We start from the raw sequence: 13279 nt of genomic DNA on the forward strand, positions 1-13279 counted from the left end.
CTGTTTTTCGGCAATCTCTCGCCTGGAGGCTCCTCGTCCTTCTTCCCCGGGTCCTCCCTGCTTTGACTCTCCTGCTCCTCGGAAGCACCTCTAGGCCTGCGGCGCACTTTTGCTCAGCCCGAGCAGGCGGCGCTTCAGGGCGCAAGCGTCGCCAGCAGAGCCTCGCATCCCCCGCTCCGCATCCAGCCGAAGGCCCGGAGAGAGAGACCCCACCCTCAGGAGAACCGACCGACCCCCCCAAAGAAATAAATGCAATATTTCTTCCTGCTTCCTCGGGCCGGGAAGAGGCAGAAGATCGCGGCTTCTGCACGGCACGGGCATCCCACAACGTCAGGACCCCGCCTTCGCGCGGATTCCCCGCCTTTCCCGGCCGCGGCACTCACCCCGCTTCTAGGGATCGGTGGCGAGACGGCCGCGCCCTTCCCACCCCGGCCGGCTTTTCCACGGGCTCTTCAGAAGAAAGTCTGGACGATGCCTCGCCAAGCTCTTGCACCGCTTTCGTTCTCTGCCGCCCGCGGTCTTGCGCTGCCGGGCAGGCAAAAGCAAGAGACTCTTTGCTCCGAAAGGAAGGATGAAGTCCCGTCCCCCCTAAAAAATCATAGATACAAGCCAGGTGAAAGCAACGGGACTTCTTGCAGCGCCCTCTAGAGGCCGTGTTCTTCGTAGCTGCCGTATGTTGTGCAGGAAAATGGGGGGTGGGGGTGGGAAGGGAATCGCTTCCTTTTGCCCTCCGCAAATGGGGCTCGAAAAACGTATCTTCCTACACGGGGGGGGGGGTTACACTACTGTAGCCCCTGTGGTTTATGGAAAGCGGAGATAAAGGGTTTAATCCAAATCCAAAAGGAAAACTTGCTAAGTCTATAGGACCATACCATTCATCCTGTGTGTCCATTTTTTTTTTCTTAGTGGTGACTCCTGGATTAGTCCCTGTACTTTGTTTAACAGATTAACAGAATTGGAAGGGACCTTATAGGTCATCTAGTCCAACCCCTCCCCCCCTCAAGCAGGAGACCCTACACCCGTGATGGCGAACCTATCGCGTGCCACAGGTGGCACATGGAGCCATATTGATAGGCACGCAAGCATTGCCCTAGCTCAGCTCCAGCATGCATGCGTGCACTGGCCAGCTGATTTTTGGGCCTTCTGGGCTCACTGGAAGTCAGCAAATGTGCTGTTTCCTGCATCCGGTGGGCCTCCAGGGGGGTGGGGAAGGCTGTTTTTGCCCTCCCCAGGCTCCTAGAAAGCCTCTGGAGACTGGGGAGGGCAAAAAAATGGGCCTAATGGGCCCATCGTGCCATCACATGCCAAAAGCGGGGGGAGCATGCGTGGGGGGGCAGGGCACATAGAATTATGGGTGGCACATGCGCATATCTACCCTGCACTCCCCCAGCTTTTGGCACACGATGGCAAAAAGTTAGCCATCACTGTCCTACACCATTTCTGACAAATGGCAGTCCAATCTTTTCTTGAAAGTCTCAAGTGACAACCACTTGGAAAGTGGTTTGCCATTGCCTCCTCTCTAGGGATAAGAAAGTGACTGGCCGAGGGTTTCCTGGTTCCTAGCCTGATGCCTTACCCAATGCTTCAAACACCACATCTCCCTATCTCTCTGAAAACCATTTTTGCTTTTTACTATTTCCTACATTGCCTAGTTTCTCACCTTTCTCATTAATTCCATTCAACTGTGTATTTTTGCAAGCTTCCTTCTTTTCTCTGCTCATCCACTCTTCTTTCATATATTTCTTCTGTGACTTGATTCTTAATTCATTATTTAAAATGCACTCAGTGTTGCCAGAGTTCAACACTGAAGTCTGTTATTCCCCATAATTTCAGGCATTGGGATAGGACATCAAGAGCATCACTTATTTCATCGGGTTAAAGATGTATTGATACCTCATCTCGCCAAGATATATAATGATGGCAGATGATCTTATCTAATAGTTCATGTAGATGTTAAATAGAAAGGGTACTAGAGCTTCCTGGTGAGTAATGTCGAGTTAAGATATCTCTGTAATGGTGATAGAGATGATGATCATGGCTAAGAATAAAGAATTGGCAAGTAGATTGGTCGCCCAAAACCTTTCTGGACAAGGAGAGGATGAGAGATTGCCCTCTTGTGCTCTGTATCGCTGCTCCTTGGGAGGAGGTTGCAGGACAGGACAGAAGTTTCCCATGGGTTTGAATGTCAGGTGGCAAAGGGAACCCTCATGCTTTCGACCATGCTTTCAACTTATGAGCACACCAAGTTTATTAACTCACTTTCTAATCGCCTTTGAAAATTACTTATTCAACTGCATTAAGGATATTGGAGGTCTTCAAAACAAGTTTGAAAATGACTATCTTCATTTTGAATAAAAGAAAAATGAGCTATAAACTTAAGGACATAAAGAATTAGAAATAAATGGAAAAGGTAAATAAAAATCTGATTTAAGAAGGTTATAAATGAACTAAAAGATCAGACACACTTGGAATAATGGTAAGATTGTCTCAAAGGTGCCTTTTCAAAAGGCAACTGGACTGTCTTTTCCCTGAGGAGGAAGAAGAAGAAGAAAACATTTTGCTTCTCATCTAAGAAGCTTCATCAGTTGATTTGTGACCATTCATTTAGCAACCATTCAAAGTTACGATCAGTGGTGGGTTGCTCCCGGTTCGCACCAGTTCGCAAGAACCGGAATTAAAAATTTATAGAAGTTCGGAGAACCGGTAATAACATTGGCTGGCCACGCCCCCGAACCGGTCCCTGGCCCGGTCGCCGCTCGCTTACCCTGCCCACCTCATCAGAGGCTTTTTTTTTTTTTTACTTTTAAAAGCATTTTTTCTACAACCTCTTCAATGGAAAAAATGCTTTTAAAAGTTAAAAAAAAAAAGCCTATGATGATCCCGTGGCTCAGCTGAGATTTGAAAAGCCTCTGACGATCTCAGATGAGTTGCCTGATCGGCAGAGGCTTTTCAAAGCATTGTTTTCTGCAACCTCTTAAGGTTGTAGAAAAAATGCTTTTAAAAGTAAAAAAAAAAGAGTTGGCCACGCCCATCCAGTCACATTACCCCCACCAAGCTACAAAATAAGCCACGCCCACAGAATCGGTAGTAAAAAATTTTAGAACCCACCCCTGGTTACAATGGTGCTGAAAAAACTCTGGACTTCGCGCGTACAAGTTATGACTATCACACCACGCCCACAATCACATGATCGCAATTTGGACACTTGGCAACTGACTTGCATTTATGGTCAGTTGCAGTGTCTTGCGGTCACGTGATTATGGTTTGCAACCTTTTTTGCTATTTTTCGGAAGAATGGGTTCACACGACTGTGGTGTTCACTCAGTGACTGCAGATTAGTTTAATGACCATAGTATTCCACTTAACAAGTTGAAGTCCTCACATCTTAAAGCTGCCAAGGTTGAAAAACATTGTATCCGTGCCACATGCACAATTCTGAAAACTTAAGGGGAAGAAAAACTGTTCCACATGAATCAATATAGGAGGAGAATAGCAATAGAATGTATCAATTAACTTCTCCATACCCATCTTTAATGCTAATAATAACAAAAATCCTGCAAGTGACTACATAATGTTTAGTATAGTGGTTAAGGAGCTGGCCTAGAAACCAGGAGACACTGAGTTCTAGCCTTAGTTATGAAAACTGGCTGCTGATTTTGGGCCAGTCATTCTCTCTCAGCCCAACCCTCTTCACAGAGGTTGTGGGAGGAGTAAAGAGTATTATGTATGTTCACTATTCTGAGTTATATATAAAGTAATAAAGACAGGGTAGAAATGTAATACATTAAATAAAATTGTATAAAATGGGATATACAGGTAGTCCTTGACTTACGACCACAATTGAGCCCAAAATTTCTGTTGTTAAGTGAGTTTTGCCCCATTTTACAAGTTTTCTTGCCAGAGTTGTTAAGTGAATCACTGCAGTTATTAAATTAGTAACATGGTTGCTGAGTGAATTCGGCTTCCCCATTGACTTTGACTGTCAGAAAGTCGGACAAGGTGATCACATGACCCCGGGACACTGCAACCGTCATAAATATGAGTCAGTTGCCAAGCATCTGAATTTTGATCACATGACCAAGGGGCTGCTACAATGGTTGTAAGTGTGAAAAATGGTCATAAATCACTTTTTTCTGTGCCGTTGTAACTTTCAACGGTCACTATATAAACTGTTGTAAGTCAAGGATTACCTGTAATACAAATGGCAGAGAAACTTACCTGTAAGCAGTTGAAAATTTTAAAATCATGCATAATTTTCTGCGTTTGGTAGTTGACATGCACGCTTTTTTGACTGTATCTGACAGTTTGCATTTGACAGTTCTGCAACACCTCCAAAAAAAAGGAGAACAGCAAAGCACTGTAAATGGTGGATCTTAATCCTGTGACAATTTCTATAAGAGCACAAAACATCTGCAACATACAATAGTAAAAAAAAATGGACATGATATATCGGAATGAGTCTCCTTGAAAGAGAATTGGACTACAGCTTGATGGAACCATATTTTTTATTTCAGTTGATGTACCCAAATAATAATAGGGAAGTTCTTGAAGATAATTATCACTAATGATATTGGAATCTGGGTATAATCTTCTTTCTATGGAGCTTTTTTTGTTCTGAAAAATGAATGAGTGTGATGCAGTTAGCTGTTGACATATTCTTTATTTTCTGTCTGATGAAAGTTGTGCCAATTCAAAGGTAAGACAGAAGCTTCAAATCATGCAGGGGTCTGGACAGAGCATCCATCAGGCGTTCTCTAGATCAAACACATCTTTATTATGTGCCATCTGACAGCAGAAATGTTTCTGCTGGCTGCCATATAATTCTTGTGACACTATGCAGACTGCATACATAAACCTTTTTAGAACACAGAAATCTACGACAAAAGATTCTTGTGGCATGCAGGAGCTAAAACATTTAACATGGCTTAAAGTTTAATTAAAGTCACAACTTAAAATTTCATGGGCTCCTCTCTGTCACATGCATGATAATTTTGTAACCAGATAAAAATAACAAAGACTTATTCGAGTTGAATTGCACTTCTGGTGATGTCATGGACTCATTCATGAAATTTTTGTGATGAGAGGATGGAAGTCATTGCTTTCTTTGATGGAGGGCTATTGGCTTCCCAGTCTTGCGTATCCCATGGAATTATCTGGTCATCTCCTATCTGTGTACTTATTAGGCCCATCAGTGCTTAGCTTCTGAGTCCAAACAAAGGTTCTTTCCATTGCCATTGTGTTAGTAGCAATGATGACTGCAAGAGAACCAGAGGATTCCAGAGTTCTGGACTTGCAGTTGTAATTGCTAGTGTAACTGAGCAATGACATAGGTAGTCCTCGACTTACGGCCACAATTGAGCCCAAAATTTCTGTTGATATGACAGTTAAGTGAGTTTTGCCCCATTTTATGACCTTTCTTGCCTCAGTTGTTAAGTATCACTGTAGTTTTAAGTTAGCAAGATGGTTGTTAAGTGAATTTGCCTTCCTCTTGACTTTGCTTCTCTGAAGTCGCAAAATGGATCACATGTCCGCAGGACACTGCAACTGTTGTAAATACGAGCCAGTTGCCAAGCATCTGAATTTTGATTAGATGACCATGGGGATCCTGCACATAAGTGTGGACTACGGTCATAAGTCACTTTTTTTCAGTGCCATTGAACAGTCATTAAATGAATGGTTGTAAGTCAAGGACTACAAATGGCAGCCTCTTTGGGTTCGAAACCTAACACATAACTAGCTCTATCCTACATCTGGGAGAATTGCTATATTATTTATCATAAATAGCCTGTGGTTGGTGATACCATGGCCTACTAAGGGGCAAAGCATTTCAATACTTAATTTTGCTGTTGATTGTATTTGCAATGTAGGCGCTAAAAGAAAGAAGTGTTTAGACTAGAAGTCTGATTTAGTTTTAAGTACACTGAGATAATATGTTCTGTTTATTAAGAGCTCTCAAATATTAGCCTGAAAATTTAAGGTCTTGCTAGTCCAAGGATCTATTTTGTTCACAACAATATTAGCTTTGCTGCAATTACCAGAAAACAGTTAATGAAAATGCTACTGAGTGGACCTGGATAGGATTTGTTGAAAAAATAATTGCTGTAAATTGAAACTGATTAATTTGGAGAGAGAATAGAGGATCAAGAGTATATGTAGAATTGAATTATGCTTGAAATTTTAAAAGAACACAATCTAGATAAGACAGACACATTCATGAAGGGAGAAGTGAACTTGATAGAGCTGTATGCCCACAAAATGTGAGTTTGCACCAGGGGTGAAATGCTACCGGTTTGCTCCGGTTGGGGCAAACTGGTAGTAAAAAAAAGCTACCGGTTCGTGCGAACCGGCAGTTTAAAATACCGGCAGTATTTCCGACTATCAGCTGTGCTGCGGGGTTTAGCTTTGCTAGAAAGCAGGAAATCCTGCTTTCTAGCAAAGCTAAATCGCGCGGCACAGCTGATCTCCCCCCCTCGCTGCTCTACTTACCTTCCCAAGCCTCCTTTTGGCACGTACTGCACATGCGTGCGAGTGCAGTGCGTACACACGGCCAGCAAACTGGTAGCAAATCGGTTCAGATTTCACCACTGGTTTACACCTCCAGAATTCAGCACTCTTGGCATATCGAGATAGTGGGTTTAATATGCCTGCCTTCAGTCTCTAAAATGGCACAAAGACTGCCAGTATAAATTTCCTCTGTCCTGATAGACGGTCACTTCTCTGCTTTGGGAATAAAGAAAGCAAGAGCTGCTGTTCTAATAATTTCCGGGAATGAGGGCATTCATAATGCAGCTATTGGTGTCTGCTTTGCCTCTCCCAACAATTGTGCACTCCCACCAGCCAGCCATGCAAGAAAAACCAGTCAGTTGCTATCCTTCACAAACGAAGTGGTGGGGTAGGGCCATGTTAACAGCTCCATGCTACTTTGTTTTCTTGTGGTTTTTTTTACCATTGCTTGTATTGACTGCAATTTGATGTTATAACCTGATAGTATTGTGAGCTGCCTTAAGAGAACATTCCTTGAAAAGTGCCACACATTCATACAAGTATGCATATGCTCATGTGTACATACACAAAGACACACAAAGTTTCTTCCTCTAGAAATACGCTACTTATCCCAGAAGATATTGACATTTTGCTAGTAGAGCACATGCCTTACATCTGAAGATTCCTGGTTCAGTCTGTAGTACTTCTATTTAAAAGAGTCAAACAATGTGAGACATGACATTTCTCTTTAAGATTCTGGAGAGGTTGCTGGTGTTTAAGGCTTCATGGTTAGCATTTTAAAAGGTGATATTAATACTTTTAACATGGCAGTCTAGTCTTTTATTTATCTTTAAGAAAGCAGTTTTTATTTCTTGCTATGCAAGAACTTGTATTTTCAGCACTAAACAATAAGACTGTATTCTGAAAGTCCTTGAATACACTTGCAAGTTTAAGGAAGATACAAATTCAGCTGGGAAAGAGTAATGTAACCCATAATTTTGCCACCTGCCACATTTCTATTGTTCAAGTCTCACATGTAATCATTGTCTTTCTTTGTTTGATTCACTTGTTTTCTAATGTATCACAGAAACTGAATATATGAATCCTTTATTTCTGTGCCCTGTAAAAAGAATTGATTCCTCCCTTATTAAAGGCTCTTTGCTTTGCCTGAATTACTGTACTTGATGATTCATATTTTTAAGTGGGCAGAGAAGCCCCTTTGCAAAGGTAAAAGTATCTTTCCCACATTCAGGGATCAAATTCTTATTGGCATAATGCCAAACTTATGGTGCCTGAGCTTCGCAGCAACACTGGTAGACAGTAAAAGGCAATACTGGGATATTTGGATGAATGATGATGCACCCCACTGTTGGGCTGCATTATAGGTATACTGTTATCTCCTATGTAAGATCATTATTCAAATGTTATTAATTACCAAGAGATCGATAATTTCGATCTAAGACACAGCTGTTTATGTGGAAACCTTCCTTATTATAGAATTTCTGAGTATTAGATTATGACTTCTACTCTCAACAGGGCAATTGAAATTATGAGAGGCAGTCCAAATACATCTGGAAGTCACTAGACTACGAAAGTGTAATGGGAGGGATAGACATCTAATCCAAGATGCTGAAATCCAGGAAGTCCCTATTCTTAGACCCCACCCCCTTAGAGAACCTCAGAATTCCCAGAGGATTCTGAGCAGTTGGGTTTTCAGTTTGAAGCCTTGCTTTCAATCCTGTGAGTGGAGCAGCCATCTTGCCTCATAAGTGGCTCAGAATGGAAACTCTTACAGCCTCCTCTGTTTCTAACAGGGCCTGGGTGCTTCAGTTCTTCCGAAACCTATTTGGAGGCAGCAGGCATGTGACCCAAGAAGGGGAAAAACCTACGGCAGGTGTGAAAGAGAAAGATGACATCAAAAGTGAGCTCTTGGACTGTGCCCTGTCTGACACTGAAGTAGGCATCCCAAGCCAAGAGCCTTCCATTCCCAAGATGACTTCAAGTGAAATCTGCCCGGTGGTAATGAGTAGCCCCGCTGAAGAGCTCTCCCTGATGAAGGAAGCAACTCTTGGAGACACTGCCCTTAAGGATGAGAACAAAGTCTCTGCTTTATTTAACTCAACAAGGATGGACCTAGGAGACACAGCCCCCTTTGCTGAATCTATGCTAAGTAACAATGAAAGAGTTTCTGCTGCAGGAGAGGAGGACCATAATTCTAGTGATAGAGGAACACTAGGAAAGTAAGTATTGTACTACCAATGTTGTGGTTACACATCATAACGTGAATCAATATTTCTGATTGGCCTCACATTATGCAGACTTCTAGTTTTCATGGTGTACAGTGTGAGACTGGCTCTTTCCCATGTTATCGGGGACAAGTAAAAGTGATTCTCTTTTTTGATTGACTGGCATAGTTCACTTAAGCCCTGTCTCATTCATGGCAGAATGTGAACAGAGAATTAGATAATAATCCAACAGGGATTTCTATTAATTAGCTTCTAGTTATAGAGGTTAGGTTGTTTCTATTTTTATTTGGCTATGATTGGCTAAGACAATAGGTTTCCTTGTTAACTTCCCTTTAGATAGAATATCATACACTGAATTGATGGCATGAGGGTCTTCAGATAACTAAAGCCCATGGTATGAGGCTCATACAGGCATGTAGGGAAGAAAGAGCAGAGTTGGCAGCCTGCCAATGTTTCACAGCATCCACTTATTATCATTTTGACATGCTGCCAGGAGTGAAGGATGCAAAGTTAGAGAAAAATCCAGCAGAACTAGACTTGGCACAGGGGGACACATGTAGGTTCTGAAACAGGATATAAATCTAATGAATACATGATAATAGTAACTTTGTTCGTGGGAGAGCTGCTCTTATTGAGAAATATGCAGAAGTGAATGTTGGCATTTGTCGGAATTCATTTGGCAACATTGCACAAATTTGCTTGTCTCTGAGCTGCTGCCCTTAGACGAGCTTTTTCAGAGAAAGCCCCAGTCTGTTTCATCCTATGGTGCCCCAATTCCTGGAAGACTGATGAAACCCAGCAGCAAAAACAGAATATTCCTTTCACAGAAGAAAGGCCTTAGAACACACTCCAAACAAAGTATGTTACACTACTCTAAAGGGGTGGGAGATGGGGAATCCTAAGGATTTTTCTGAGATAAAATGTGACAATGTTAATTTGCCTTCCACAAGCTAAATCTTTTGTGGGGCTTTTGTGAGAGAATTAGTAGTAATTAGGAATTAGTAGAATTAGTTATCCTGTGAAGGTAGCTTTGAGTATTATGGTTTACATAAACAATGACACCAGGACTAATGCTTTATGTAAGCTTTTCTGAGTGAAGAGTTTTCCACACTCTATAATTATAATCATGGGGACTGAGTCACTGGGCTGATTAGCAAAAAGATTAATAGCTTAATTTATACAATCAAACAAGGGGTATAGCTTCCGGATATGTGTGATCCTAGCAAATCCAATTCACTCTCCTTCCTCATTCCATGTAACACTGTTGTCAATAGTGCTGGTTTTATTGACTCCGGCAACGTCTGTGCCTACATTTATGTGGTACCACTGATATACCAAATAAATAAAGGATTTGGGCATAGGTATTAAGGTGGGAAGAGAAATGGGGATTTCCCCTTCCCCATGATAGGTAAAGAATCAAGTGCAGGGAATTTATTCTTCAGAGGAGTACTCATAAAAACCATGTTTTGGATTCAGGCATGAAATCACTCCAGTTCCATATGCAGAAGATGGAGTCTCAATGGCTGCTGGATCCATGGCAGATATTAAGGATTGTAATGTTGAAGATGAAACGGAGCATCTGCTGAAAGGTGAAAAATGGAGGATGGTTATTCTGATCTATTTTTCAAATAGCTATGGTTTTTTTTTTTTTTTTTTATTTGATTTATATGCCGCCCTTCTCCGGAGACTCAGGGCGGCTTACAGTGCGTTAAGCAATAGCCTTCATACTTTTGTATATTTATACAAAGTCAGCTTATTGCCCCCACAAACTGGGTCCTCATTTAACCTACCTTAGAAAGGATGGAAGGCTGAGTCAACCTTGAGCCTTGGAGAGATTCGAACCAGCAGTAAATTGCAGGCAGCTGTGTTAATAACAGGGTGCTTTAAACCACTGTAGTACCAAGGCTCTTTATTAGTACCAAGGTTAATCCTATCGCTTGCATCTCCTTTGATACATGAATACTGAGAGTTTAAAGTTGTATTTAAAGAAACCAGGAGACATGTTACACTATATTGCGCTAGAAGGGCCATTAAAATGAATGATCGGGAGCACTACATTCCATCTGACTATATTGGCTGGTTCTTTTAGGAAGAAGATAATCCTATTCTTATATAATTTGAAGCAGGATACACTATACTTTCTTAGAATTAGAAGGAATCTTGTAGCACTCTTTCCCATCAACACATTTAATTAAAAAGCATACTGTGTGCTTTTAGATGCTCACAAAAGTTTATGCCTTTTAATAAAATGTGTTAGTCGGAAAAGGTGCTACCAACTTGTGATTTTTGGCTACTGTGGACGGCTGTTCTACAATATCTATTTTACTTCCTAACTAATACTGCCAGTCAGGGCCCTTTCTTTCCACTTCTTAATTGAACAGAGCTGGAGCAAAAGGAAAGGCTGAGGGAGCTGCAGGTAGGTTTGGTCAATTGTTGGAGAATATAAAGACACTCCCAGTTCATGTGCAAATGTCCTGCTGCTCTGGGCAAGTGAGCAGTTTGTTCCTTTAAATTGCTTCTGATTTTTGCCTGTTTTCTTTGCACCACACAAGTAAATAGAGTCAAATACATGATACTTTTATTGTCTGGGTTAAGTGAAGAGGCAGAACCTGGGAAAACACTGGCTGTTGAAAGCTGTTGTGATGTGGCTTTTCTTTCCTGTAGAAGATGTACAAAAAGAATCTCCAAAATCAGAGCTCTCTCCCTGGAACAGACTCATCAATATGTATAAGCAGCGCCGGAGGCTTCCTGCTTCTAAAGTGGTAATTATGAGATAGGAAGCTTTTAGAAAAGCCTTTTCTTTCTCTTCTTTTTCTTTCTTCGCTTGTCTTGCTGCTGCTGCTGCAAAATACTTTTTTTTTATATTAGCAATATAATTCCATTGAGAAAGGTAAGAAAGCCATAAGCGAAAAGCAAGATCCTGGAGGCTCGCACACATTCCATGATTCCAAGAAAATTGTTTGAGAACATAAAAGATGTATTCCATTAGATCAAAGAGGTAGAATTTTAGATATGGAAAGTACCTTAGAGATCATCTGGTTTGGCTGCTGCAGTGCCGAGTCTTCTATTGGCTGAAACATGAAACTTGACAACCAGCCTCTGTTTGAAGACCTCCTTAAAGAAACCACATGTTTTCTTAGGTTCTCCAAGAAATATACAGGTTTAAGGAGATGCTGATAGGTCATCTTACCCTGTCACCACCTCCTTTGCTCAAAGTATTTTCCTGGAATCAGAAACACTTTGTTGTTGTGTTATTATTACTATGGGTAATAGTAGCAATTCTACTACTTCCACTAGTACTCCTAATGTTAGTAGCTCTACTATTTCTACTCTGATGTGCAGTAAAAGGAAAGATTTTCAGGAAGAGCACAGTGGGAAGTATGAGTCTATGTGTCTGTGCTCTTGAGTGTATAAATGTATGCATATATTTTGGAATATGTATATAAATATGCTGGAATTTGACAGTGAAAATCCAGGTTCAAGTCCCCAGTCAACCAGAGAGCTCACAGCATGATTTGAACTCAAGTGCTCTCTCTCTCTCTCTCTCTCAGTCTCTCTCTCTCTCTCTCTCTCTCTCTCTCTCTCTCTCTCTCTCTCTCTCTCTCTCTCTCTCTCTCTCTCTCTCCCTCCCTCCCTCCCTCCCTCTCTCTCTCAACATTATATGTGGTGGTGGTGGGAAATGAGGGAGCACCCCCTCCCTGCTGCTTTGAGCTCTAAGAGAAAAGGTAGGATATAAATGCAGAAATAATCTAAACATTTTGGAAGGGGTACATTAGTCTTTTCCAGAATGTCTTTTGTTTAAGAAGGTCCATTTAGGGTGATCTGAGATTATATAAAAATCCATCTCAAAGAAGCAGTAGTTATATATGAGTTGTAATAATTTTGTACTTAGTACACAGTAAAGCAGAATTCTTTGAGGTATTTAGATTCTTAAAATATAGAAAGGCTAAGTAAATGATGACAGGATTTGCACTCTGTATTCCCAGCTCCATAGTTACGGCCATGCTTCAGCTTTCATTCATTCTACAAATTGCTCAAAGAAAAAAAAGATCACCTTTGAAGTGTACGAGACATTTTTAAGGAAACAAATGACATAATGAAATCGGCCAGAAATCTAAACTTCAGGGATTTCTTTTCTGAGGGAAACCTTTGTAGTTGTGATTTTTGACAACTCAATACTTTGGAGAGAGCAAATCTTCTTTTAATATGCTTTTGCAATATATTCACAGCTGAATCATGCCTTCAAACATTGCCCTAATTGTCCTACAAAGCTGTATGAGATGAAATGGCCTCTGCCATAGTTAGGAGTGTCTGTTTCTGTCAGCAAAAATTATAGATCTGCATTAGAAAGGCAGACTTACTGTTGTGTAAAAGTCTTGTCAAGCTGCATGGTGCATCCAAGCCAAGGTGGCAAAAGTATTCTCCTAAACAGCTATTTCTAAATAAATGTTGCTGTTAAAGTCATTGTTTAAGTTTTAGTTTAGTCTTCAGGGTTGCTGTTGTTGTTTCATCGATTCTTCACTTTCTTTACTTTTTAGAAGTTTCCCATT

The 13279-nt window shown here is 41.2% G+C and overlaps 1 protein-coding gene across 1 annotated transcript in view; it reads left to right on the top strand.

The window, feature by feature from the left end:
• Window positions 1-13279, top strand: part of LOC139315315 (uncharacterized) — a 77969-nt gene that overhangs the window by 54846 nt on the left and 9844 nt on the right. Inside the window, exons 2-4 of the mRNA XM_070941488.1 lie at window positions 8298-8723; window positions 10206-10318; window positions 11394-11491. Of these exons, the coding sequence (XP_070797589.1) occupies window positions 8476-8723; window positions 10206-10318; window positions 11394-11491 (459 nt within the window). The 5' untranslated portion in view covers window positions 8298-8475. The remainder of the gene's footprint in view (window positions 1-8297; window positions 8724-10205; window positions 10319-11393; window positions 11492-13279) is intronic.

The sequence above is a fragment of the Pituophis catenifer genome, unplaced genomic scaffold, assembly GCF_029215685.1.
Source record: "Pituophis catenifer annectens isolate HBS135680 unplaced genomic scaffold, rPitCat1.0.hap2 SCAF_3, whole genome shotgun sequence".
Classification (NCBI taxonomy): Eukaryota; Metazoa; Chordata; class Lepidosauria; order Squamata; family Colubridae; genus Pituophis; species Pituophis catenifer.